Raw genomic sequence first — 27,216 nt, forward strand, 5'->3', positions numbered from 1 at the left:
ACTTGATAGCCGCCTTAATGCATACGAGGGCTGTTGCTGCCCTGTGGTCGTCAAGTGCAGTGAACTATCCATTCGCATACAGTTGACGCTGTGGCCCCCACGCATACAGCCAAAGGCGCCGCGGGGGCCCGCTGTACAAACACATACACATTGGTCGCGTTCAATCTAACGCTTCTTCTGGCAACACTCAATCTATTGTGGTCGTCGGCACAAGCCCTCGCGGTGCCCATGCACAACAACAACAACAACAACAGCAATAACAATAGCCAGCAACAGAGCATTGCATACTTTTGGGCGCCAACCAAGGATCCACAACAACAACAAGAAAAGCAAGAGAGGAGCAGCGAAAATAATACTGCATACCAAAGCAAATACTGTCGGACATGCAACGGCAGCAATATCGATACATTGCCGATATATCGAAAGTTAACTGGAAACATCGACGGCGTCGATGTCGTGTTTCGTGTAAATAATAATCGTAATAATAGTGATGCGAAGAAAAAGAATTCAGCAAGTGTTTCTCACCGTGTAAATAGTGCAAATAATAAGTTAAATTTAATTATAAATCGCAACAAAGTGTCGTCTAAACATCACTCGCTGCCAGCAGCCACAAATTTGCTTAATAAATTACCAACATCGAGTGCGGATCGCCACTTAAAGCCAACTGCCGTCGCGAGATTCGTGCGTCGCCGTCGCCATCACCGAGTTTCTACTGCGTCGCCATCGTTGCCCCTGTTGCATGGTCGCAGTCGTCGTCGCGCCGCGTCTCACTCGACTGACGTTGCCCCGCCACCGCCACCGTCGCCGTCGCCAACGTTGCCGCCGTCGCAGCCAACGGCATTTGCATCGCCCGCCGCGTCCATGTTTCTGCCATATCAAATTAATCAACGTGCAACATTGTTGCAAGCATCAACAGCAACATCAACATCAACCGCATTGCCTCATGTGCAAGGGGCAACAATAACAACAACTGCAACTACAACTACAACTACACTCAACCACAACACTCAACTGCATGCTGCACATCGAATTTTTAATCGTGATACTGTCCGCACAGCGTCCATCGCCTCACCTTTGACACCGCAGCAACATCAACCACATCAGCAACAGCAACACCAACAACAACAAGCACTACAATCAGCGACATCCGCAAGCACAACACAAACAACAACAGCGCGAATTGAATTCATACTCTATACAGAGATATACGAGGAAAATTCGCAATTCGATAGCAATTTCATATCGGATACAAACTCAGAGAACAAACTTGTTCTGACGCCAAGACGCAGCTTTTGGCAGAAATACGGTGAGTAGGTAATACTTTATATTATACCATCCATATATAAGACTAGCAAGATCTTATAATTATGATTTTCATTAGTCTAAATTATATTAAAGAAATTCTATTGTATTCAATCTTTTAGTGTACCTAAGATTTCTTTCTTCTCAAACGATAAATTCTTTTATCATATGCTGTAGAAAGATTTTGAGACCTGTTTAATATCCAACTTTTCTATGGTCTTATTATGATCTTGGGTTATCTAATTATTAAAGAAATCCAATTCTGTTTTAATTTAACTACGTTTTTTTCAGTTTAAGCTATAAATTCTTCTATCATATGCCGTAAAAAGATCTTAAGACATTCTGATGAAAATCTAACTTTTCTATGGTCTTATTATGACCTTGGTTTATTGAATTATTAAAAAAAAATTCTATTCTATTTTAACTAAGATTTCTTTCAGTTGAAACTATAAATTCTCTTATCATATGCTGTAAAAAGATCTTAAGACATTTTGTTGATAATCCAACTTTTCTATTATTATTCGTTTATCTAATAATTTCTTAGTCAAAACTATAAATATTATTATGCTGTCTAAACAGTGATTGCAAAATTCAGTTGTCATAATGTTCTACGTTCAATTTAAGTTTTGCACTTAACTTGAGTTGTTTAGTCTATGAAGCAAAATTCGCACTAACCGCTTTACGTAACTGGTCAAATATTTGCATAAATATTTATAGAATTCGCAGGGGTCAAAGTACAGAAGCAAACATGTCTTATTGATATTCAAATATGTTCCCGGAATAAAGATTATTATTATTCGCAAATTAGGTGTGATGAAATACCTGTTTGGATTTAACGTCAGCAAATCTTCATAATAATAATCATTGCGAGTGATATCTTTTTAATCACCCATTACTTATTACTTTTTCATACTGATCCAGACAATTTTATTTCGATAAATAAAATGAATTTATAAAGCGTTTTATTCAATTTGAATAGATCGAAAATTATTGAGAAAAGGTGTGATGCAATTTTGTTTATAACATATTTCGATATATTCAAATTAAATAAAAAACTTTATAATTTTAATGGATCTAACTATTAAGAAAAATGTGTGATGCGATCCATTTCTTAAAAATTGAACAAAATACTTTATAATCTCAATTAAAATAAAAGGTGTACAGCTCCTTTTTTTAAATTTATTTCGATGTATTCAAATCGAATATAATACTTTATATTGAAATTGATTGAAATTTGTTTGGATTATTTATTTTTGTATAGCGTCTCTGTAATTCTTTAAGCATCGTTGAAATCTGAAATTATTTCAGCCATTCACAATCCATTTCCTGACAAAACAAACGCATAACAAAACAAACTCATCCAACTTGTTATCATATCAAATCGCTTGGCCAAATATCATTTCGTAGCTTGTGCTCCAACACCTCGTGAAGCAAGAAGGAGGTGAAGGAGACAAGGGAGAAAGGGGGAGAGCACAGCTATGAAGATGTAGAATGTGGGATTTTGAACACAGCTGCCGGCTGGTTAACATAATTTTCGTGGGCATTTTTGCAACTCATTTTTCGACTGCATAAATATACAGCGAAAGAATAACAACAACAATAACAACAACAAGAAAAACGGCGACGGCAACGACAAGAAATTAAAATAAAAACAGAGAAAAAAAACGAAAGACAACAGACGGCCAAAACAAAATAAAAACAAAGCAAAAAAAATGAAATCAACTTTTTCCAACGAATAAATTTCGAGTTTTCGATAGTCTCGGTCTGCCACAGACTGTGTCGTTGTCGTTGTTGTTGTCGACGTCTGCAACGTTGTTGCTCTCGTCCAGACAGACCGAGACCTGGCCAACAACAACAACAACACTGAGAGCAACAACAACTACTACTACAACAACAAGTAGTCTCTGTCTGAGCGACGACTCACTGAGTGGCTGCGCTCTACGTGGGCTCCAACAGCGTCAGACTGTCTGGTATGCCACGCTCTCACTCTGCCACAAAGTGCCACATGTGTGCGTGTGTGTGTGTGTGTAACGGCACTACGTTTCGTGATTGCCACATGTGGCTCCTGCTGACGCTGACGCTGCCGATTTGCCCACTCTTCAGCTCATGTGTGTGTGCAGTTGTAGCTTTTTCAGATATGTCTCTGCAATGTCTGCTCTGTACTCAGTACTCTGTCTCCTCCCTCTCTCCCTCACTCTTTCTGTGTCCCCTCCAAACACGTCTGTCTGCCCAGTCTGTCCCCGTCTGGCTGTGTAGGCGTCGTCATCATCATCGCCATAAACATCATCAGCAACAGCAACAACAACAGCAACAACATCATCATGATTGCCGTCGTCGCTGGCGCTCGCATTGGCCAATGCATAAAATTATACAGAGACATGACATGGTTTTGAATAATTAAGCGGGACGCCAAATGCTTGCCCTGCTCTCCCAACATCTCCTCCTCCCTTCTCTAGTGTGTGAGTGTGTGTGGAGGGAGCTTGGCGACTTTTTAAGACCCTATCATGTGCAATTGGGACATTGCAAGGACGCAAAATCTCTGGCCTCGCAATGGACAACAAAATTGCCATTTGGCAACTCAATTTCCAAAGGATTAGGGAGCTTTAAGAGCTTAACTGGGAGGGAGTTGCTTGCATTCTAGTATTTTTCTAATGAAATTTTGGAAACAGCTTAATGACAGCTGAGCGGAGATGGAAGATGAAAATTGAGTGATAGAAGAAGAGTCTTAAAAAGTTGGGGGAGGACAAAGGAATCAGATTTAAGCGGAAGAGTTAGAAGAGTTGAAGAGAGAATAGAAATGAATAGAATAGAATAGTATAAAGTATAAGTATAAGAAGTAGAAGTAGTAGAAGAAGAAGTTGAAGTAGCAGTAGAAGTAGAAGTAGAAGTAGAAGTAGAAGTAGAAGTAGAAGTAGAAGTAGAAGTAGAAGTAGAAGTAGAAGTAGAAGAACAATTTGTATAAGATATGAGGAAAATCGACAAATAATGAAAAATAATGGAACAATATAAACGGAAATGAAAAATAAAATAATACCGGTTTATTTTAGAGTTGGATACTTATACGTAAAGAATCTTCCTAGAAATAATATGAAGACATACAAAATGATGAAGAAGAATATGAAGACAATAAAAGGTATATTAGGATAGTCCTTAAAATATTTAGGGAATATGCATTTAAAAAAAATAAGAGTATGAAGACATAATACAAGAAATACTAGAATATACCTAAACATATTTATGCAATATTTAAAAACATAAATTTGAATAATATGAAGAGGAGTATTAGGATATATCTGCAAATATGTATGGAAAAAGAAGAAGTATAAGTTGAAGTCATAATACAAAAAGTATTGCGATGTATCTAAAACTGTGTTTGAGATATTTAAAAAGAAGAAGAGTAATATGAAGACATAATCAAAGGAATATTATGAAATACCTACAAATCTTTTTAAGCAAAATTTAAAAAGAAGAAAAAGAATAATATGAAGACATAATAAAATCAATGCTAGAATATATCTAAAAATAGACAAGTTAGAGTATAAATAACAGGAATAATTGAGGACTCGGCGTAGTACCTGGAAAAGTTGTTGATATCTTAAAGCAGCAACCGAAGGTGCAGGCTGCCACTAAGAGCAAGAAGAAGCAGCAGAAGTAGAAGAAGAGGAAGAACAAGAGACAGCCAGACAAGGCAAAGAGTTAAGAAACTTGAAGAAGCTAGCGTAGGAGCTGTAAATTGAAGGCAACACATGGCGGGGAGGAGGGGAGGAGGGGAGCAGGATGAAAAGTCTGAACAACGACAGACATTATTGACAGCTGAGAATTGTTGGCTCATTTGAACACGCTGGACACAGGTAGAAGACATTGTTGTTGTTGTTGTTGCCCCTTGTTGCAGTTGTCTCGCTGTTGCTGCTGCTTTGCAACGAGCTGAGCTGTCACAGTTGTCTGCTTGTCGTGTTGTCGTCGTTGGCTTGTCGTGTTGTTTCCTGTTGCTTTTGGGCTGTTGCGGCGGCTGCCAAGGCAGACAACGTCTGTCGTCTAGACATAAGAGTTAAGACAAGACCCAGGTGAAGGGTGAATCGTTATAGTGGCAAAGAGTGCGCTGTGTTCGTTGCACAAGCTCAGGTGAAACAGCGCACATCGACGTATGTTTTGTCGTCTGTTCAATGACGAGTTCGTTTGCTTCGGTGGTTCAGTGGTTCAGCCGCTTGACAGCCTTAGATCAGACCTCAGACTGCAGTCAGTCCGGCAGTCCGGCAGTCAGCAGTCGGCAGTTGGCAGTTGATTTATGGCGGCGTTGAGTGCCTTTATGCGCACCTCAAATATGACAGAAGGCGGCTCAAATGGGCATATAAAAAAAAACACTAAATAAAAAAGAGCTACAACAAAAAAACAAGTAAGAAAGTTACAGTCGAGTGTGCTCGACTGTGAGATACCCGCTACCCATTTTTAATAAGGGCAAAATATTGTGGTATTATTTTCAAAATATACCGAAAATACTAAAAAATACTAAAAATATACCAAATGGTATGTTTGGTATACCGATACAGCACACCATTCAAAATATACCATAGACGGCACAATGTACCAGATTGTCGGCCAAAGCAACTAAGAGCCCTAGTAAGTGGGCGTTTTTGCCCATACAAAAGTATTTCTTTAATAACTTCCACAATTTTTATCTGATCGCAACCAAATTTTCAGGAATCATAACTACTATAGTAATTATACTATATACCAAAATTCACAGCTCTAGCTTTAAATTTACGCTTGTTTTTCGATTTTTTTGGTTTGCGGGGGCGGAAGTGGGCGTGGCAAAAATTTGAAACAAACTTGATCTGCGTGCAAACATAGCAAATACTGTCGAAAAAAAATTATAGCTCTATCTCTTATAGTCTCTGAGATCTAGGTGTTCATACGGACAGACGGACGGACACACAGACGGACAGACGGACAGACACACAGACGGACAGACGGACATGGCTAGATCGTCTCGGCTGTTGACGCTGATCAAGAATATATATACTTTATAGGGTCGGAGATGCCTCCTTCTACCTGTTACATACATTTCCTGCCGGCACAAAGTTATAATACCCTTCTACCCTATGGGTAGCGGGTATAATGATTCTTGCAACTGCCGCGTTGCAACTGCAACCCTAGTCAACCATTAACGGAAGTCCTTTCGTGTCCTTTACCTCTCTCTCCCTCTCTCTCACTTGCTTTGTCGTTCATTCACGCAACGAGCGAGCAAATTGTGGCAATTACCTTGTGCCTGGTGCCACTCGCTGAGTGTCGCATATTTCCTTGTTGTTCTTGTTGTTGTTGTTGTTGCGACATTGTCGCTGTCAAAGTTGCCCGCTCAACGTTACATGCCCAACGATGCGTGTCGACAGCATATCAAACATATTCATCCGCCTGTCCACTCTCGCTCTTTTTGCGATCGGCCAAGCACCTCACTTCGTCTCCTATTTAGTGCTTTTGTATCGCAATAAATGTAATTACGTTTTCAAATTGTGTTTAAAAATAAAAGCAAGCACTCAAAAATCCCACACTTGCCATTTGTGTGCACAGCTTTAGCTTTGGGTGTTTCCCCGTGGGCTTTTCAGTGGGTTTCCCTAATGAATGCCACTGGCTACAACTGATTGCCACACTCAGCTCAGCCATTAGCTGTGAAGCTCTAGTCTATTGCTATCATAAAAACCTTTGCCCTTTAATTAACTCGCTCGAGACATTTGAAATTTGATATGCATAGGCAAAAGTTTATTCTAAAATAATGTGGGCAAAGCTTGGTTGCCAATTTAATGCATTTTTGATAATTAAACAGCATTACTAATTAATTGGTGAGCCACTATGATAATAATTTTATTTTAAAAAGATTCAAAATGATATCTAATATAAAGAAAAATTCCAAATTGTTAATTTTTACTAAATGTTTATGGTTACTGTTTATTTGTTCTAATTTTTCATTATATTAGACATCACTTTTAATCTCTTTAAAATAAAATTAATGCTAAAATAATAAAGTAAAGAAAATATATTTGCAGAATTACCGGTAATTTAAGTGGTAAAACAAATTGGCATTAATTTGATTCGAAAGCGATTGAAAAACATAGATTTATACAAGATGTGCAACACAATACTTATAAAATCTAAATAGATTAGATTCCAAAATAAAGAAAAAGCTATATTAAAAATTATCTTAGAAATAAGGTTGGAGTCATTCCTAGGAAATCTAAAATATTTTCAATTTACACAGTATTAGCAACTATTAAATTTCAAACCACTTTTGCATTAACTTGCTGGAAAGAGATTTATACCACTATCTAAACTTTAGTTACAGAAATAGAACGATGGAGAGAAAACTAAAAACCTTGAGGGTAAAATTGACTTTAGAAAGAAGAAAGTAAACAAATACGATTATACAAAATAAAATTGTTCACTTGAGGTATACAAAATAGCTAAGTTTCTTCTAAAATAATGTGGGAAAGCGTGTCAGCACTTTTTGAATTGGAAAAATAACTAAGATTTGTGATAAAATTGGTTCGAAAGAAAATATAGACCTGAGATATAGATAATGAATGAATAAAAGTCTTGAAAGCTTCTAAAGACATTTTTGACGAGCAACAAATTGCAGCAAGTATCCAACCAAGGAGCAAAGATTATTTCAAATAATAAAACAAAGCTAGGCCGAAAGCGGATTATATTATTAGAATTTAAACATCAATTAAGTAATAAACTAAGTTTGCATTCATTTATCTTGCCCTTGATAGGGTATTGCAATTAAAGAGAAACAAAAAACGCTTTCTCAGACTGCTTTAAATTCTAGGGCAATAAAATGCTCCAGTCTGCAGACTTGCAATGAGAAACAAAAACAACATTAATTGCTGCTCTGCGACAAAGTGTTTATCGCACTCATCGAGCTAATTGCAGGGTATTTCATGGCTCAGCTACCTCGCTCGTCAAACTCTTTTCTAGGGAGTCAATCAAGCTGTGAAAGAGTAGAGAGTTTAGCGATAAAAAGTGCAATCGTAATGTGAAGCAGATGAAACCAAACGTTGCGATGCGATGCGATGACGTTCAACGATTCCCTCAGTGGGTAAACCCGAAGCGAATCAAACCGAATGCTTGAATCAGAGTATAGAGAGAGAGAGAGGGAACGGGGAGTAGAAGAGGAGACAGCGGTCGAGGCACAGGCACAGAAATTGCAACCGATAATAATTATTTTTATGGAGTCTAGTCTGTGTCTAGACGATTTTTTTTATTGTTGTTGCTGTTGCTGCTGCTGCGCGTGGTTGTTGTTGCTGTTGTTGTTGTTGTTGTTGTTACTTCACTTGCTGTTTGGCAAGCAGGTCGGGTTCAGCTCACGCTCTCCCCACAATGAAGGGGAGGTCTGCTGCCAGTGTGTCATTGTTTTCGCTTTGATTCCGATTTAACTGGTAAACTGGCATTTAACTGTTTCTCTTTGACAAACAAGGCAGACGGGCGAGCGGGACGAGGCAGGGGACGGGAAAGGGGGCGAGGCAACTGGGGCGCAGCTGAACTGAGGTGAGTTGTCTCTCTTTCTCTTTGTGTGTGTGTGCAAAAGGCCAGACAACAACACCAAATAGAGAGCTCTACGACAAGAGATAACTAGTGAACGTGAAGTAAACGCAACAGACTCCAAATGAAATGAAATGAACGAGCAGACGGACAGACAGAGAGACGGACGGACGGACAGACAGACTGACAGTCCGACCGAGTCTCCAGACAGTCCAAACATGCGGAAAAGTCAACCAGCCAAGCAATCCTCTGCTGCGGCTGCTGTCATCGGTTACCAAGCTTGAAGCTAGCCTTTCTCTCCACTTCTCTCCACTCTCCACTCCACACTTCTCTTTCGCTTTGCTGCCAAGTTGCTTCCTTGCTTCGTTGGTCATGAGAAAAATGGCACCTCTTGCTGCCTGAGATGCTGTCGCTGTCGCTGACGCTGACGCATCGCATTTATCTCTCAACGTCGCGTCGCGTTGACCGTATTGGGCAGATACGATGTCAGGGAATAGGAATAGGTCTCGTACACTTGCAGAAATTGCCGACCCAATTAAAATGTAAACAAATTTGTGAAAGTAAGATTCCAAGCAATGAGAGGATTATGAATATGTTATGTAATGTTAATAATATTGTTGGGTTTGTAAACAATTTTATTTACAGCTCGATATGCCAAATAAATTTAAATAAAAGTTTAGGTGTAAAAAAGTTAGCAAACTCGTGAAAATATTATAAAAGCCCTTTAAACCTTTTATACTATTTTCCTTAAATTAGTTTTTCCTAGTATCATTATAAATCTGTTGGATTAAGAAATGCATCCGTACTTTTTATTTTCTATTATAAATCCTAACAAAAAATACACAAAAATATATATATACATATATGCATATAGTATCGAACTATTTGAAAGAATGAAACACATTCCATTATAAATGTATATATATATATGTTATTATATGTAGAATTATCGATTATCGTATTTCAAAATGAGCATAATAAATACATTTTTTCTCAGTACGAAAAAAACAATACAACGAATTCTATGATATCATATGCTCAAATTAATATTAGAATGCTTTAAATTGTTTTAAATGGTGGAGACGGTTTGTTTTTATGGAAAAATGATTGGTCTAATATTCAGAACTCTATTAATTCCCATTAAAACAATATTCATATACATAAATCTTTGATATACAAACCTTTTTATACCCGCTACCCATAGGGTAGAAGGGTATTATAACTTTGTGCCGACAGGAAATGTATGTAACAGGTAGAAGGAGGCATCTCCGACCCTATAAAGTATATATATTCTTGATCAGCGTCAACAGCCGAGACGATATAGCCATGTCCGTCTGTCCGTCTGTCCGTCTGTCCGTCTGTGTGTCTGTCCGTCTGTCCGTATGAACACCTAGATCTCAGAGACTATAAGAGATAGAGCTATATTTTTTTTTCGACTGCATTTGTTATGTTTGCACGCAGATCAAGTTTGTTTCAAATTTTTGCCACGCCCACTTCCGCCCCCGCAAATCAAAAAAATCGAATAAAAAGCGTAATTTTAAAGCTAATGTTGTGAATTTTGATATATATAATAATAACTATAGTAGTTATGATTCCTGAAAATTTGGTTGCGATCAGATAAAAATTGTCGAAGTTATTAAAGAAATACTTTTGTATGGCCAAAAACGCCTTCTTACTAGGGATCTGAGTTGCTTTGCCTCACAATCTGGTATATTGAGCCGTCCATGGTATATTTTGAACGCGGTACTATATCGATATACCACATATACCATTTGGTATATTTTTAGTATATTTGCAGTATATTTGGTATATTTTGAGAATAATACCGCAAAATATATTGGCTTTAATCAAATTGGGTAGCGGGTATCTCACAGTCGAGTACGCTCGACTGTAGCTTTCTTACTTGTTTGGTTCATTACATAATTTAGGGTTATTGTTTAAAAAATGTATACCAAGACAGTAGGAAGTTCCTCTAGGTAAACGCTTTTTCTATGTCTTTTGGTATAATTTTAAGAGCAATTCCGCTGGCACTTTCCTTAGATCGTGAAGACTTATCAAGATAGTTTCGTCTATAATAAAGTTAAATTAAAGTGTACTAGGTATAATATTATTCCTTTGAATTATAAGAACTTTCTGCCTTTTTCCATTCGGCAATTCTTATTAACATGGAAAAGCACTCGTATATAAAATAATTTTCTTAAGCCCTTAATTAAGCAATTAAATAAATGTAATCCATAGTGCATCATTAAAATTATACGTTTAAGTGTAAATTTTATTGAGCTTAATTTCTCAATTTGCTTTAATGCACCCCGTTGTTTATGATAGACTTAAGACATTATTACTTCCGCCACAATTCAAGTAATAGTTGGGGCCATAAAATTTGCCCAAGTGTAACCTCCAGCTCCACTTTCAGCTTGAGCTCATTTATCGGCGTCTGTAGAGCGGCGACAATAAACGACACCTTCGCTTTGTTCTGGCTTGTGGTTTCTTGTGGCAGGAGGAGGAGAAGGTTTGACTATGCAACTGTCCTGTCGACTGCTCTGATATTATGTTATTATGGCAATTATAGTTGCGACACGAATGGCGTCTTTCATTGGGGCAGCCGACGATGGCATCGGCATCTATGGTATTTGTTTGAATGTGCACAGATTTGAACGGGGATGATAAGAGACTGCAGCAGTTTGCAGGTTGCATTGCAATTACAAACATTTTAATGCAATTAACACACACACCACAACAGAAAGGGAAGAGGAAGGGAAGGGGGAAAGGTGCAGCAGAGACAACGCTTCGTTGCTCATTTGCCTCGCTCTCTCTCTATCTCTCTCTGTTGCAATTCGAAACGCGGCGGCACCGAAAAGCGCAGCTCAAACTTCACAAAAAAATAAAAAAACCAAAACAGAAAACGACAACTTCAAAGCGTTGCGACACATCTGTGCGTGTGTCAGTGTCGATTTCAACCCACTATGCAACACACCGCTGCCGCTGCCGCTGCCGCTGACGCTGCCACTGGAGGCAACCTCTGTGAGGTTTGCCGCCCCGAACTGCGCTGCTATCAGTGTACCAGATACGCCGACGTCTTCCTCTCCATCTCCGTCTCTGACTCCGACTCTGACGATGTCGTCGTCTTCTCTCGTTGGCCGTCTTCTTTGTAGTTGCCGCTTGCACTTTTTCGTATTTTTCTGAGCTTGCCATGGCCAAGAGTCTAACGAGCCGCTGGCAGTTGGCAGTTGGTAGTTGGTAGTATGCAGTAAAGGGCTATGCCGCAATATGCTTACAACATGTCAGCTGGAATGTCCTTATGGCCATTGCATTCGCCGCTTGCCGCCTCATTGAATCCACTCACAACTGCAATCGATTGTCTTAATTATCTTAGAGAACGCTTTATCAGTTTATAGCTGGTTTTTAAGCCCTTCAAGTTCTTAAAAATTAGAATTTAAATTATCAAAGCCGAGATTCTATCTAGTGCTTTTTTCTGCGCTTCAATTCTTTGTACTTCAATTATTAAAGGCGAGTTTATCAATTGATGGTCGAATTTTTAATATTGATTTGTGCTCTTCCAATCTGTGCAAATATAAAAGGTAAATTGGTAAATGCAAATTCATCAACAAGCTTTTTTAAAATGCAATTGATTGTCTTAATTATCGAAAGAACTAATGGATATGTGCCCTTTAAGATTTTGAGAATCTGGTCAAAGACAAAGTATTAATGTCAATCCTTGCAACAAGCTGCCATCGATTGTCTTAATTATCAAAAAGCCAGTTTATAGCTTGTATTTTCAATACAGCCCTTAGCCCTTCAAATCTCAGCTAATGATGAAATGAATCCTTGCAAAAAGCATTTCAGAGCTGCAATTTGTTGTCTTAATTTGTTGAATTTCTAATACAGTTTTGAGTCCTTCTAATCCGACTTTATAAAAGGTCAATTAATTACTTATTAGTTGGATTTCCAATATTGGGTTTTTACTTTTAAGTCAGTGTAAATAAAAATAATAAGTATTGGAATGAATCTACATATGTGACCGGCTCCTCAAAACTGCTATTGTTAAACTTAATTATCAAAGGCACATTTTTCAGTTGCTGCAAATCTGATTATATACAAATGGGAAACATTCAAATTAATCTATCTAATAAGCTCTTCCAAACTCTAATTTTCATACTTAATGTTCAAATGCGAGTTCATCAATTGATAGTTGATTTTCAAATACAGTTTTGTGCCCTTTATCTATGTAAAACAAGTATGAGATCTCCAGACGAGTATGCTCGACTATGAGATACCCTCTATTCAGTTTTAATAAAAGCAAAACAATGTGTTATTATTCTTAAAATATACCAAATTAATATGCTGAACAAAAATATCAAAATATACCAAAAGTTATATTTGGTATATCGATATACTATTGCATTCATTCAATTTTATCAATTGATAGATGTATGTCCAATTATTCTTAAAATATACCGAATTATTATACTAAAAAATACCTAATGCTTTATTTGGTATATTGATATACTATTATAATCAATTGGGTTGGTCAATTAATAATTGGATTTTTCAAATATACAAAATTAATATACTGAAAAATACCTAAAAATACCGAAGGTCATATTTGGTATATCGATATACTATTACATTCATTCGAATTTATCAATTGCTAGATGGATTCCCAAATTCAGTTTTATACCCTTGCAAATACAAATAGCAAATGCTGCAATGCTGTTCTCTAGGCTAAAGCTGAACATTTGCCGCAGCACCTGTCATATCATTTATAATCCGACAGGCTAAACGACAAAGCCACAAAGTCCAATTCCTACTGCTAGCATCTCTCTGCTCGTTAAGCAATTCAACAGACAACCGAAGCTTAGGTAGGTAGCTCTGTTGTCCAGGGTAAACTATTTACCCAAACGATTAGCTTCCGTTTCAGTTGCCATTTGACTTGGATGACTTGGCTTTGGCTTTGGCTTTGACTGCTTGGCACGCTCAAGGGATACGCTTAAATGCCTTTGGGTTAGGAGGTAAGACACAATTTCGCATTCTGGGTCATTAGGGAAAAACATCAGACAGAAACGCGAATGAAGCTACACACCAAAAAATAAATATGTATACATATACTTAATTTATAATTAATGAGACAGCATCGGCAAATGTTGAAGCTGTCGTCTTTGAAAGAATGTGGCCAAGCCATGTGCTAAATATTTAATTATGTACACTCAAGTAAAGAACAACTCAATTTTATATTATATAAATTTATTTATATATACGGCATAATGTCCATTAGGCATTGGCAGGTTTTTGGTAATGTCATAATTATGATTTCCAGTCTAAAACTTAATGAGAATAATATCATGCCATGAATCAAAGAGAGCTTATTGTGATTGAAATGAAGTAGAAGCGAAATAACATCACTTACATTATAGAAACAGGTATGTTTTGATTGCTGTAATCATTAAAAGTGTCAAAGATCATGTTGACAATTACCTCGATTCCTTAGGTACTTGCAAAAGTCAAAGGTTGTATCAACAAAATAAGGTTTATGAAATGATCATAACGCATTACCTTAACGTACGTCTGTCGAGAAAGCGCTTTGCATATAGTGCTAATACAATTATACTACTCGTTATTAATATTTTTTGGTTCATAGAATAATATCTACGTTATTTTTGATTACTAAAAATTTCGTTGCGAAGACAATATTAGAAGTTATTTAGGGAAGTATATCGATATATATAAGATAGTCTTTGGTATATTTAGTATTAATAAAGTTAGTATACAATATGGTATATTTTGAACGAAATAGTATATCGATATACAAAACACAGTTTACGGTATATTTTAGTATTAGCAAACGCAACAAATAGCTTAAAATAATGATCTCAAAAGACTTGTATTCAGTTTTACATAAATTAAACCACAGTTTAAAATTTGCATTTTGTGTTCTTTTCTAATCAAAACAAAGCAAGTCACATTTTCCGGTATTTAAATGATTTAAACGAATATTTATTTACTTAAATGCATAAAAACTTGAATTGAGAACAGTTCGTAACTGTGAGTAAATAACGTAAATATTAAATTATATTCGCCAATTGGTATTGGTAGATATTTGAGAAAGTCATCCTCAAGATTTCCAGTCCACAACTTGTCCACGATGATATCATGCTAAAGAAAACCAAAGAACTTAGCGTAAATAAATATAAAATAAGTATATTAAACTCATACATTATAAGGACAACTATGATTCAGATTGGAAGATGTCCTTAATGATTTGAAAAACATATTGACGATGGCATGCTTTGGGTCCTTTAAATACTTGCAGGCATCAAAAGTTACGTCAAAAAAGAATGGTTTATAGCCATTGTCAAATCGCAATGATTTAATATTCAACTGCAAACAAACTTTAGCTGCTTTAAGATTTTAAGGTTTTATAGAGCATACTCACAGTAAAATTATACAGATTTTTCGTATAGTTATTTATGCGAACTGCAATATATTTGTGGGTGCGATTGACGGCTTTGATTTGGCAATACTGAAATTTAGCTATTGTGCTATTCCTAGTGAAACATTTTAAGTTCGTGAACGTCACGTGTCCCATGATGCACTATAATGAATATTTGACAATTTTTAGATTATCAATAACTAGACTTTCAACTTACCACTAGAAAACTCAATGAGGCTAAGAACCTTATTGATTTCAACATCGTATTGTTAAATTTTATTCAAAACTAAATGCTTGAATTTATTTAAAATATAAAACAACGGAAACACACAAATATTTAACTCATTTTACGGTATTTAAACATATTAATATATTTGTAATTGTGATTATTATAGATTGATCTCTCTCCCTCTCTCTCTCTTTCTCTCTCTCTCTTATGAAGTTAACCGTACATAAGTATATGTAGACATCAGTTCAGTATTGTAAATGTAAAGAGTAGAGGCGATAATGTAATCACCATTTGGTATCGGAACATATTTGAGGAACTCAACTTCATGATTTCCCGTCCAGAATTTGTCCATAATGAGATCATCCTATATATTAGAAAGGGAGTGCATTATAAAATAGAATTTTAGTATTATTAAAATATTACTAATTCGTTTTTTCACATACATTATAAGGGCAAGAATGGTTCAAATTGGTATATGATTTCATGGGTATGAAGATTAGATTGACAATGGGATTATTTTGGTTCTTTAAATATTTGCAGGCATCGAAGGTAACGTTAAAAAGGAATGGCTTATATCCATTATTAAATCGCAGCAACTTCATATTGACCTGTTCAAAAAGAAAAGGTTAATTATGCAATGGTTATCCCCTTAACCCTTTACCCAAGAGTGCCGTTGTTTTATCCAAAAAACGAGAGGCTAAGTCACTTGGATTATAGTTGTCAGTTGGTAATAATGAAATACCAAATATCATATGTTCATTTTAGATAATTCAAATTAAATATATGATAAGAGCCTTATGGCACTCTCGGGCATTAGATGTTTAATTTATAATTTTAGTACATTACTTACTATGGCATTCGTTACATTCTTCCCATTTATATTTTTCACATGAATATTCATATACTTGTGGGTTCGATTAAAGGCTTTGATTTCACAGCTCTGAAAGTCAACAATGGTTTTATTATAGCTAACGCACTTTAGATTCGTGAACATGACGTGACCCATGATGCCCTAGAATTAACATTCTATATTTTCTGTAGGATATTCTGATCACTTTTTGCTCACCGCTATAAAACCCGTCGTGCACCAAAACAATTGCGTTCTCAACATGCTAATGTTAAATTTCAGCTAATACTAAATATTCTTTACTTTGCCAAACTATTAATGAGTTCATCAAATTGAAGCTCGAATAACATATTTGGATAATTAACATTCGCGTATTAATATTGCAATTATCTTCATATTGGATTTAAATTAAGAGATAGAATAACTTTTCTCTATCACTTTTACAAAAGTGAGATTTTTACACCCGTTGCCCGTAGGGTAGCTACTTTTGATGACAATCTGGCGTAGTTTGTGCTCTTAATATATTGATATACCAAATATAATATTCGGTATATTTTAGTATTTTTCAGTATATTATTTTGGTATATTTAATAATAATAATACTGTTTTTGGCTTCATTGAAAATGAGTAGCGGGTATCTCATCGTCTGGCACACTCGATTGTAACTTTATAAATTGTTATATCCGGATTTAAGCAGTTACATTTGATAATACCAACATCCTTTGGTATGTTTCGGTATTTTCCCAGTATATTAGTTTAGTATATTTAAAAAACAAGTAAGAAAGCTACAGTCGAGTGTGCTCGACTGTGAGATACCCGCTACCCATTTTGAATAAAAGCAAAATATTGCGGTAATAATCTCAAAATATTAACAAAAAATATATGCATGTATTCTCGATCGGGATTTGAACTCGAGCACCACCGACTCTACCAATAGAGCTATCGCAGTGCCTCTATGCATACAGATCCAAATATAGAGGCGAACATGTATATACTCGTACGTATACGCATACATACAAGGCATTTTCCTCATACAAAACTATTTCTTTAATAACTTAAACAATTGTTATCATATCGTAACTTTGTGCCGACAGGAAATGTATGTAACAGGTAGAAGGTATAGGTATAAAGTATATACACTGGATGAAACACTGGATCTCAGAGACTATAAGGGATAGAGCTATAATTTTTCTTCGACAGCATTTGTTATGCTTGCACGCAGATCAAGTTTGTTTCAAATTTTTGCCACGCCCCCTTCCTCCCCGCAAATCAAAAAATCGAATAACAAGCGTAAATTTAAAGCTAGAGCTGCGATATATACAATAACAACTATAGTAGTTGTGATTCCTGAAAATTTGATTGTGATCAGATAAAAATTGTGAAAGGTATTAAAGAAATACCTTTGTATGGCCAAAAACGCCTTCTTACTGGGGGTCTGAGTTGATTTATTCGACAATGTGGTATATTGTGATGTCAGTGGTATATTTTGAACGTGGTACCATATCGATATATCCAATATACCATTTGGTATATTTGTAGTATTTTCGGTATATTTATTAAAAATGGGTAGCGGGTATCTCCCAGTCGTGGACACTCGACTGTAACTTTCTTACTTGTTAGATTATCAATAACTATACTTTAAACTTACCACTAGAAAACTCAATGAGGCTAAGAACCTTATTGATTTCAACATCGTATTGTTAAATTTTATTCAAAACTAAATGCTTGAATTTATTTAAATTATAAAACAACACAAAACACAAATATCTAACTCATTTTACGGTATTTACACATATATATATATATATTAATATATTTGTAATTATGATAATCCCTCTCTCTCTCTCTCGCTCTTTTATGAAGTTAACCGCACATAAGTATAGGTAGACACCAGTTCAGTATTGGTAATGTAAAGAGTGATGGCGAGAATGTAATCACCATTTGGTATCGGAAGATATTTGAGGAACTCAACTTCATGATTTCCCCGTCCAGAATTTGTCCATAATGATATCATCCTATATATTAGAAAGAAAGTGCATTATTTAATAGAATTTGAGTATTATTAATTCGTTTTTTTCACATACATTATAAGGGCAAGAATGGTTCAAATTGGTGTATGATTTTATGGGTTTGAAGATTAGATTGACAATGGGATGATTTTGGTTCTTTAAAAATTTGCAGACATCGAACGTAACGTTAAAAAGGAATGGCTTATATCCATTATTAAATCGCAGCAACTTCATATTGACCTGTTCCAAAAAAAGGTTAATTATGCAATGGTTATCCCCATAACCCTCTACCCAAGAGTGCCGTTGCTTTATCTAAAAAAACGAGAGGCTAAGTCACTTGAATTATAGTTGTCAGTTGGTAATAATGAAATACCAAATATCATATGTTCATTTTAGATAATTCAAATTAAATATATAATATGATGAGGGCCTTAAAACACTCTCGGGTATTAGATGTTTAATTTATAATTTTAGTACATTACTTACTATGGCATTCGTTACATTCTTCATATTTATATTTTTCACATGAATATTCATATACTTGTGGGTTCGATTGAAGGCTTTGATTTCACAGCTCTGAAAGTCAACAATGGTTTTATTATAGCTAACGCACTTTAGATTCGTGAACATGACGTGACCCATAATGCCCTAGAATTAAACTCTAAACATTCTATATTTTCTGTATGATATTCTGATCACTCTTTGCTCACCGCTATAAAACCCGTTGTACACCAAAACAAATGCGTTCTCAACATGCTAATGTTAAATTTCAGCTAATACTAAATATTCTTTTCTTTGCCAAACTATTAATGAGTTCATCAAATTGAAGCTCGAATAACATATTTGGATAATTAACATTCGCGTATTAATATTGCAATTATCTTCATATTGGATTTAAATTAACAGATAGAATAACTTTTCTCTATCACTTTTACTAAAGAGAGATTTTTATAGCCGCTACTTATGGGGTAGCTGCATTGGAAGACAATCTGACATATTTTGCATATAGACTTTGGTATATTTTGGTATATTAGTACGATATATTTTTTAAATAATTAAAATTATTTAATAATACCAAGTATATCCTTTGTTATATTTTGGTATTTTCCCAGTATAATAGTTTGGTATATTTTTAAAATAAACCAAATTATTTAATAATACCAAGTATATCCTTTGGTATATTTTAGTATTTCCCAGTATAATAGTTGTGTATACTTTTAAAATAAACAAAATTATTTAATAATATCAAGCTTAGCCTTTGGTATACTTTAGTATTTTTTAGTATATTAATTTTGTATACTTGAAGCATTATACCGTACTGTTTTAATGAAAATGGGTAACGGGTGTCTTAAAGTTGAGTCCACTCAACGGTAGTTTTCTTACTTGTTGTATCCAGTTTTAAGCAGTTACTTGCAGAAATGTGTGTACAGATATCAGTTCATAGTTGGAAATAGAAGCGGTAAAGATAAGCACATATTCGCCATTCGGTACCGGAAGATATTTAAGGAAATCTGTCTCGTGATTTCCAGTCCACAATTTGTCTACAATGATATCATGCTAAAGATAGGGAAAGAAAGTAATGTTAGTTATAGAATATCATATAAGAACATAGTGTTTAACATACATCATAAGGACAGCTGTGGTTCAGATTGGAGGATTGTCTTACGGCCTTTAAGAACAGGTGGATAACAGGATTATTTGGGTTCTTCAAATACAGACAGGGATCAAAGTTTAGGTTAAAGAAAAAGGGTTTGTAGCCATGATTAAAGCGCAGCACTTTTATATTCAACTGTAATGTAAGAACAAGTTAGCAAAGAATTATTTTAGAATTTGTCTAAAGAAATAAATAATAATAATAATAAATAATATTATATCTAAACTTACCATGGCAGCATTTATATTTTTCATGTGATTTTGAAGATGAATTGTGATGTATTTGTGGGTGCGATTAACGGCTTTAATACGACAATGCTGAAACTCTACAAGGGAAAGATTGCTGCTGATGCACTTTAGATTCGTGAAGGTCACATGAGCCATGATGCACTAAAGAATCATTTAGAATTTTCGTTTTATTATGCATTATATTTTCAAACTCTACTTACTGCTAGAAAAACTACTGAGCAACAGAATAGTGATGATCTCAACATGCTGGTGTTAAATTGTGTATAATACTAAATGTTCTTCGGCAAAAGTCACAAACAAACCAATTCATTTGAATTCGGTTTTAATTATTACAGCACTGAAGCGTATTAAGATTGAGATCGGCTTAAATTAAATGACAATCGATTTAATCACAATAAAAAGTACTCAATCTGTACCCGGTGTTTATTTAAGTGGTTAAATGCACAAAAACTTGTATCGTAAGCAATTCCAAATTATTGCTATATACGGTGAATGGAAGCATGTAATCGCCATTGGGCACTGGAAGATATTTGAGGAAATCTACTTCATGATTTCCCGTCCACAGTTTGTCCACAATGATATCGTGCTTTGAAGAAAATAAGTTTCATTATGTAAAGCAATAAAAGTGAACTCATTACTTACATTAAATGGACAAGTGTGATTCAAATTGGAAGCATGTTTGAATGAATTAAAGAACAGATTAACAATGGGATCGTTTTGAGTTTTCATATACTTGCAGGCGTCAAAGGTTATGTCAAAAAAGAATGGCTTATAGCCATGGTTAAAACGCAACACCTTGATGTTCATCTGGAACTCAACTATGAAAAACTTCTATCGATTATTATGTGCAGTTATTGAGTTACTTACCGACACATTGAATACATCTCTCGAGTAGTTATTGATGTGTATTGCGATGTATTTGTGTGTGCGATTGACAGCCTTGATGTAACAATTCTGAAAGGCAAGTATAGTCGAATTCCTCAAGATACACTTTAGATTCGTGTACGTCACGTGTCCCATAATGCACTAGAATTAATGTTTGAGAACTTTATAGATTGCATAATAAAGCTTTGCTTACCGCTAGAAAACCAAATGAGCAACAGAACAATACGAATTTCGACATGTTATTGGTAATATCAATATTAAACTACTATATGTTCGACTCAAAATGTTGTAGTTTCATTTCGCAATCACATTTTACGGTGCTCAAACACAGTAATATTATACAGTAATTATACTTATCTTAGTTATATCCAAAATGAGTTTCTGATAGCTACACTGCAAAAAGGGATGGATACACTATTGCTATCTTTATTCATTTAATCCATTAATTGTAAATAAATGTGCACATAAAATAGTTCAACATTGTAAACGTAAATGGTGAAAAATATCGCATAGTTGCCATTTGATATAGGCAAATATTTGAGAAAGTCTACCTCAAGATTTCCAGTCCACAGTTTGTCCACAATGATTTCTTCCTGTGGGGAAATAAATAAAGTATTTACATTATGAATTATGAGGGAAAATGTGTCTTTGTCTTTGAATTTGCAGAGATTATTTTCAAAAGCATATTTTCAAATATTTTTGAATATTCAATAAGATTTACAGATCATATCACAATATCCTTATAATATGTTAAATATCTTCTGCAAGAATATTCAATTCATGTTTATACTCTCTACTCACACCATAGGGACAAGAGTGATTAAAACTCGAAGTCTCCTTCAAAGGTTTGTAGAACAGATTGATAAAAGGATTCTTTTGATTCTTCATATAATTGCAGCCATCAAAAGTCAAGTTAAAGAAGTAGGGCTTATAGCCATGGTTGTCACGCATTAGCTTTATATTTACCTATAATAATATCAGGAATTTAAGGATTAGATACCGTCAAACTTATGTTAACACTCACTGTAGCATTATTAATGTTTCTCATGTTGTGTCTTCCATATACTGAAACATACTTGTGGGTACGATTAACGGCCTTAATATCGCAGTGATGAAATTGTCCTATGGATTTATTCTTATAGCCGCACTTGAGATTTGTGAAAGTCACGTGAGCCGTGGACTATAACAAATAAAGCTTAAGAACACTCCAAATACCAATTCTTACTCACCATTAGAAATCCTATGGCAAAAACTGGCAGAAATATTTTAAACATGCTCTTTCACAACACATAAACCAAATAATGAAAATACAATATTTTAAAACCACATACAAATGATGAATAAAATAGTATAAACAATCAAATTCAAATTTAGATGTTGTTCACGGAAAGTTAACTTGTTAATTGCACAAAAATAAACTTAAAGTTCTTTAATTATAAAATGAATTTAATATATTTTGTCATTAATATAAGATTTGTGAGTTAGTATTGAATTGATAAATGCAACTCAACTTTTTCGTACATAAATAAATATTTTGACGAGTTCAACATTAGAAACATTAAAAGTGCAATAGATTGCATAGTCGCCATTTGGTATGGGTAAATATCTGCTGAAATCATTTTCGAGATTTCCAGTCCACACTTTATCAATAATAACATCATGCTATAGACAAAAAAAGATGAATAAATCGTATATTAGGAATGAATTTTTGAATTTTTTCATTTACCTTATAGGGGCAAGTATGATTTATATTGGACATTTTTTTAAATGTGTTGTAGAATGTCGTGACAATGACATTCTGTGGATTCTTCAGATACTTGCAAACATCAATTGTTATGTCAATGAAGAAAGGCTTATATCCATAATCAAAGCGCATTATTTTCATATTACCCTTCAAAGAAATTCATTATATTGTAGTATGTATGCATTTTTCAGTAATAATACTTACAGTTATATCATCAAGTATGATTTTGGGTTTTGCATACATCGAAATATATTTGTGTGTGCGATTAACAGCTCTGATGCGACAAATTTTGAACTCACCCAAGCTTTCATTCAAAAAGGTGCACTTCAAATTCGTGAAAGTCACATGAGCCGTGCACTAAAAAGGTTCTGAATGTAATTAGCATTAGTCAAAAATAAAATACGAAAATTTACCATAACAAATCCCATGCAACTCCAGAGTAGTTTGTACATCAACATCTCGCAGTTTAATAATGAATTTAAAACTAATCGCTTTTCGCTTAACTGAGAAATATTTGTACATATAATTATGCGTTGGCATTTCATTTTAAATTATCTCAAAACACATTAAGCGCTAATACTATATTTGATAAAAAAAATACCGATTTGAATTGATTGTTGATGGATTTATATTCGCATTTATCTGTTTAAGTAATGCATAAAAATTCGCATTTAATGTTGACGATTCGCTCGAACATATTAATCTCAGTTTGTTGACATCAATTAGGAAATTTTAAGACCACTTTTAAAGTCTGTACAATAATAAATACACTTTAAACAAGCAAACGCTGAAGTTTGTATTTTTGTTGTATATTTATTTGACTCTGAAAGTGTGGCATTAACGTAAAAATATACCACATGATTAAAATATCGTAATATACTGTAAACAATATTTGGTATATCGGTATTTGATCCTGAGAATGTGATTTTATCGGCAAAATACACCAAATTAATATTAAAAAAAAGCCATTATAATATACCAAAATTTATATATGGTATATTGATATACTATTACATTTAAAATATACCAAACTATTATTTTAGAACCTAAAATAAAAATTAAGATTGTTTTTAATTTCAAAATGTTATCAATATAATAACACCAATATTATAATATGCTTTATTTGGAATACCGATATACTATTACTTTCAAAATATACCGAAATATTCTTATATGAATAAATAAACATTTCGTCCTATTGTTATTAATTTTGTTGAGACAATTCTTTTGAAAACTTTATCTTATTGATTTCTTAAAATGCATGAAATTTGTATTCTCTAAGTTTTTCTTAAATAGAGATTAAAATGCGCAAAAGCATTATTATTTGTGTAAAGAGTGAAAAGAAGTGCAAAGTCGCCATTTGGTGTTGGCAGAAATCTGCCAAAACCCTGCTCAAGATTTCCAGTCCACACTTTATCAACAATAACGTCGTGCTATAAACGAATAATCAAAGTAATAAGAAAATAATAATTTCAATATGTGCACTTACTTCATAAGGACATGTATGATTCATATTGGACCGCTCTTTAAACGTATTGTAAAATGCCTTTACGAAGATATTTTGTGGATCCTTCAGGAACTTGCATATATCATAGGTTATATCAATGAAAAATGGCTTATAGCCATTGTCGAAGCGCATTAGCTTCAGATTACCCTACGACAAAATTCGCAATATAGTCCGTTTAAAGTTCTAAGAAATACTTACATTCAAGTTATCAAGAATCGTATTAAGACTTATATGTAAAGAAAGATATTTGTGTGTGCGATTGACGGCTTTGATGCGGCACAGTTTGATTTCGCCATAAGTTTCATTTGCAAAGCTGCACTTCAAATTCGTGAATGTGATATGAGCCACACACTGAGAAATATATATTTATATGATTATCGGTTACATGGAATGTTGATCTATTTAATACCACTAAAAATCCTAAGGAACTCCAGATCAGAAAATACTTTAACATGTTGTAGGCGAATAATGTACTAAAACCTTCTGACTTTTGGCTATTCAATAGATTTTTTCAACCTATACGATCTATTAAGTATTATTATTATTATCAAAATCGATTCACAATTGTGTACAATTTAACATTTAAGAATAGAAGTGAAGCATGCATAAATACACGCTTTAAATTTCAAGAGAAATTCAAATAATTTGAAGCGCAATTAACCAACAGTTTTAAATAAAGTAATAACCATTTGGTTCCACATTGCAAATTTATGTTTAAAAATAAAACATAATTGTATTTTTTCGTTAAAAATATAACAAAATGTGCATAAAAAAGAGCTTAAGATAAATACATTTATATAGACACATAGAAACAAAGGCAAATTTGAAAGAAACCCAACCACAGATGGGAATGACATTAAATGACTTTTGTGAGTGAAATATGTTACGTAAGCTTTCTCAAGGATTTGAGTGCTTCAAAAGCATAACAAGTAAGAAAGGTACAGTCGAGTGTACTCGACTGTGAGATACCCGCTACCCATTTTGAATAAAAGAAATGTAATTTGCGGTATTTTTCTCAAAATATACCGAATATACTGCATAAATACTAAAAATATACCAAATGGTATATTTGTTATATCGATATAGTACCACATTCAAAATATACCATAGACGGCATAATATACCAGATTGTCGGCCAAAGAAACTAAAACCCCTAGTAAGTAAGCGTTTTTGCCCATGAAAAAGTATTTCTTTAATAACTTCCAAAATTTTTGTCTGATCGCAACCAAATTTTCAGGAATCACAACTACCATAGTTATTATTGTACACACAAAATTCGCAAAATTAGGCGTGCCAAAAATTTTAAAAAAATTTGATATGCGTGCAAACATAACAAATGCTGTCGAAAAAAAATAGAGCTCTATCTCTTATAGTCTCTGAGATCCAGTGTTTCATACGGACAGACGGAGATGGCTAGATCGTATTTGGTATATTGATATACTACTACATTTCATATATACAAAAATATTACATATTTTAGAACGTAAAATGAAAAATTAAGATTGTTTTAAATTTCAAAATGTTATTAATATAATATAACCAATATTATAATATGCTTTATTTGGTATACCGATATACTATTACTTTCAAAATATACCAAAATATTACATGAATTAAATAAAATACATTTAATCATATTCGTTTTTTATCTTGTTTGAGAGAACAAAATTGGGTCGACACAATTCTTTTGAGTACCTTTAACTTATTGATTTCTATAAATGTATGAAATCTTTATTCCTTAAGTTTTTTTTAAATAGAGATTGAATTGCGAAAAAACTTTATTATTTTTGTAAAAAGTCAAGAAAATTGCAAAGTCGCCATTTGGTGTTGGTAAAAATCTGGCAAAACCCTGCTCAAGATTTCCAGTCCACACTTTATCGACAATAATGTCGTGCTATAAAGGAATAATCGAAGTAATAATTAAAGAATAATTTAAATATTTGCACTTACATCATAAGGACAGGTATGATTCAAATTGGAGCGCTCTTTAAACGTATTGTAAAACGTCAGTACGATGACATTTTGTGGATCCTTCAGAAACTTGCAGAGATCATAGGTTATATCAATGAAAAATGGCTTATAGCCATTGTCGAAGCGCATTAGCTTCAAGTTTCCCTATGATAAAATACTCGATAAAGTCCATTTGAAGTACTAAGTAATACTTACATTCAAGTTATCAAGAATCGTATTAAGACTTATATGCAAAGAAAGATATTTGTGAGTGCGATTGACGGCTTTGATGCGGCACAATTTGATTTCACCATTAGTTTCATTTGCCAAGCTACACTTAAAATTCGTGAATGTGATATGAGCCTCACACTGAGAAATATATATTTATATGATTATCGGCTACATGGAATGTTGGGATATTTAATACCACTAAAAATCCTAAGGAACTCCATATTAGAAAATACTTTAACATGTTGTAGGCGAATAATGTACTAAAACCTTCTCACTTTTCGCTATTCAATAGATTTTTCCAACCTAAGCGATCTATTAAGTTTAAATACATTATTATCAATATCGATTCTCAATTGTGTACAATTTTTTATTTAAGAGTTGAAGTGAAGCATGCATAAATACACGATTTGAATTCTAAGAGAAAATATTTTTAGATTTTCCAGATTATAAAATATTTTAAATAGATTTCAAATTATGTGAAACGCAATTAACAAACAGTAATAACCATTTGTTTCCACATTGCAAATTTATGTTTAAAAATAAAACATAATTATATGTTTTCGTTAAAAATATAACAAAAGGTTCATAAAAAAGAGCTTAAGATAAATACATTTATATAGACACATAGAAACAAAGGCAAATTTGAAAGA

General features: G+C 34.0%; 6 protein-coding genes across 8 annotated transcripts in view; 1 reads left to right on the top strand and 5 right to left on the bottom strand.

The window, feature by feature from the left end:
* The first annotated feature begins 213 nt into the window (after positions 1-213).
* LOC133843788 (platelet binding protein GspB-like) overlaps positions 214-27,216 on the top strand; it is a 97,751-nt gene continuing 70,748 nt past the window's right edge. Inside the window, 3 exon segments of the mRNA XM_062277479.1 lie at positions 214-758; positions 760-833; positions 836-1,306. Coding sequence (XP_062133463.1) covers positions 229-758; positions 760-833; positions 836-1,306 — 1,075 coding nt within the window. The 5' untranslated portion in view covers positions 214-228.
* Positions 15,789-20,539, bottom strand: LOC133845468 (uncharacterized). Its single transcript, XM_062279934.1, has 5 exons — positions 20,450-20,539; positions 20,232-20,390; positions 19,972-20,136; positions 19,731-19,904; positions 15,789-15,855 (listed from the first exon to the last, which is right to left on the bottom strand). The coding sequence occupies exons 1-4, from the start codon at positions 20,492-20,494 to the stop codon at positions 19,746-19,748; spliced, it is 528 nt and encodes a 175-aa protein (XP_062135918.1). The 5' UTR covers positions 20,495-20,539; the 3' UTR covers positions 15,789-15,855; positions 19,731-19,745.
* Positions 20,665-21,285, bottom strand: LOC133845469 (uncharacterized). The gene is made up of 3 exons (XM_062279936.1): positions 21,117-21,285; positions 20,892-21,056; positions 20,665-20,835 (listed from the first exon to the last, which is right to left on the bottom strand). The coding sequence occupies exons 1-3, from the start codon at positions 21,267-21,269 to the stop codon at positions 20,677-20,679; spliced, it is 477 nt and encodes a 158-aa protein (XP_062135920.1). The 5' UTR covers positions 21,270-21,285; the 3' UTR covers positions 20,665-20,676.
* On the bottom strand, positions 21,561-23,536 carry LOC133845467 (uncharacterized). 3 transcript variants are annotated; one of them, XM_062279933.1, is made up of 6 exons: positions 23,292-23,536; positions 23,083-23,235; positions 22,861-23,025; positions 22,159-22,796; positions 21,936-22,100; positions 21,561-21,727 (listed from the first exon to the last, which is right to left on the bottom strand). In XM_062279933.1, the coding sequence occupies exons 4-6, from the start codon at positions 22,180-22,182 to the stop codon at positions 21,569-21,571; spliced, it is 348 nt and encodes a 115-aa protein (XP_062135917.1). In that variant the 5' UTR covers positions 22,183-22,796; positions 22,861-23,025; positions 23,083-23,235; positions 23,292-23,536; the 3' UTR covers positions 21,561-21,568. The 3 variants fall into 3 exon arrangements, with proteins under 3 accessions (XP_062135917.1, XP_062135915.1, XP_062135916.1); XM_062279931.1 differs by lacking the exons at positions 21,561-21,727; positions 21,936-22,100 and having other exon boundaries at positions 22,230-22,796; positions 23,292-23,507; XM_062279932.1 differs by lacking the exons at positions 21,561-21,727; positions 21,936-22,100 and having other exon boundaries at positions 22,230-22,796; positions 23,083-23,505.
* On the bottom strand, positions 24,002-25,564 carry LOC133844070 (uncharacterized). Its single transcript, XM_062277898.1, has 4 exons — positions 24,795-25,564; positions 24,584-24,736; positions 24,368-24,532; positions 24,002-24,311 (listed from the first exon to the last, which is right to left on the bottom strand). Exons 1-4 carry the CDS (start codon positions 24,837-24,839, stop codon positions 24,156-24,158), a joined length of 519 nt encoding a protein of 172 aa, XP_062133882.1. The 5' UTR covers positions 24,840-25,564; the 3' UTR covers positions 24,002-24,155.
* Positions 25,978-26,722, bottom strand: LOC133845399 (uncharacterized). Its single transcript, XM_062279860.1, has 3 exons — positions 26,552-26,722; positions 26,336-26,500; positions 25,978-26,279 (listed from the first exon to the last, which is right to left on the bottom strand). Exons 2-3 carry the CDS (start codon positions 26,483-26,485, stop codon positions 26,124-26,126), a joined length of 306 nt encoding a protein of 101 aa, XP_062135844.1. The 5' UTR covers positions 26,486-26,500; positions 26,552-26,722; the 3' UTR covers positions 25,978-26,123.

This window comes from Drosophila sulfurigaster, chromosome 3, assembly GCF_023558435.1.
Source record: "Drosophila sulfurigaster albostrigata strain 15112-1811.04 chromosome 3, ASM2355843v2, whole genome shotgun sequence".
NCBI classification, from domain to species: domain Eukaryota; kingdom Metazoa; phylum Arthropoda; class Insecta; order Diptera; family Drosophilidae; genus Drosophila; species Drosophila sulfurigaster.

What these genes read in the sequence shown, in the direction of transcription:
- LOC133845468 (XM_062279934.1), bottom strand. Translation starts at nt 20,494, where the DNA reads ATGTTGAGATCATCACTATTCTGTTGCTCAGTAGTTTTTCTAGCA. An exon ending in GCTCAGTAGTTTTTCTAGCA is followed by an intron (nt 20,391 to 20,449) that starts GTAAGTAGAGTT and finishes ATGATTCTTTAG; the next exon opens with TGCATCATGGCTCATGTGAC. An exon ending in ACCACAGCTGTCCTTATGAT is followed by an intron (nt 19,905 to 19,971) that starts GTATGTTAAACA and finishes CCCTATCTTTAG; the next exon opens with CATGATATCATTGTAGACAA.
- LOC133845467 (XM_062279931.1), bottom strand. Translation starts at nt 23,423, where the DNA reads ATGAAATGCCAACGCATAATTATATGTACAAATATTTCTCAGTTAAGC. An exon ending in GTTGCATGGGATTTGTTATG is followed by an intron (nt 23,236 to 23,291) that starts GTAAATTTTCGT and finishes GAACCTTTTTAG; the next exon opens with TGCACGGCTCATGTGACTTT. An exon ending in ATCATACTTGCCCCTATAAG is followed by an intron (nt 22,797 to 22,860) that starts GTAAATGAAAAA and finishes TTTTGTCTATAG; the next exon opens with CATGATGTTATTATTGATAA.
- LOC133845469 (XM_062279936.1), bottom strand. Translation starts at nt 21,269, where the DNA reads ATGGGACACGTGACGTACACGAATCTAAAGTGTATCTTGAGGAATTCG. An exon ending in GAGATGTATTCAATGTGTCG is followed by an intron (nt 21,057 to 21,116) that starts GTAAGTAACTCA and finishes GTTGAGTTCCAG; the next exon opens with ATGAACATCAAGGTGTTGCG. An exon ending in ATCACACTTGTCCATTTAAT is followed by an intron (nt 20,836 to 20,891) that starts GTAAGTAATGAG and finishes TTTTCTTCAAAG; the next exon opens with CACGATATCATTGTGGACAA.
- LOC133845399 (XM_062279860.1), bottom strand. Translation starts at nt 26,485, where the DNA reads ATGCGCTTCGACAATGGCTATAAGCCATTTTTCATTGATATAACCTAT. An exon ending in ATCATACCTGTCCTTATGAT is followed by an intron (nt 26,280 to 26,335) that starts GTAAGTGCAAAT and finishes ATTCCTTTATAG; the next exon opens with CACGACATTATTGTCGATAA.
- LOC133844070 (XM_062277898.1), bottom strand. Translation starts at nt 24,839, where the DNA reads ATGTTAAAGTATTTTCTGATCTGGAGTTCCTTAGGATTTTTAGTG. An exon ending in GTTCCTTAGGATTTTTAGTG is followed by an intron (nt 24,737 to 24,794) that starts GTATTAAATAGA and finishes TATATTTCTCAG; the next exon opens with TGTGTGGCTCATATCACATT. An exon ending in CGATTCTTGATAACTTGAAT is followed by an intron (nt 24,533 to 24,583) that starts GTAAGTATTTCT and finishes ATTTTGTCGTAG; the next exon opens with GGTAATCTGAAGCTAATGCG.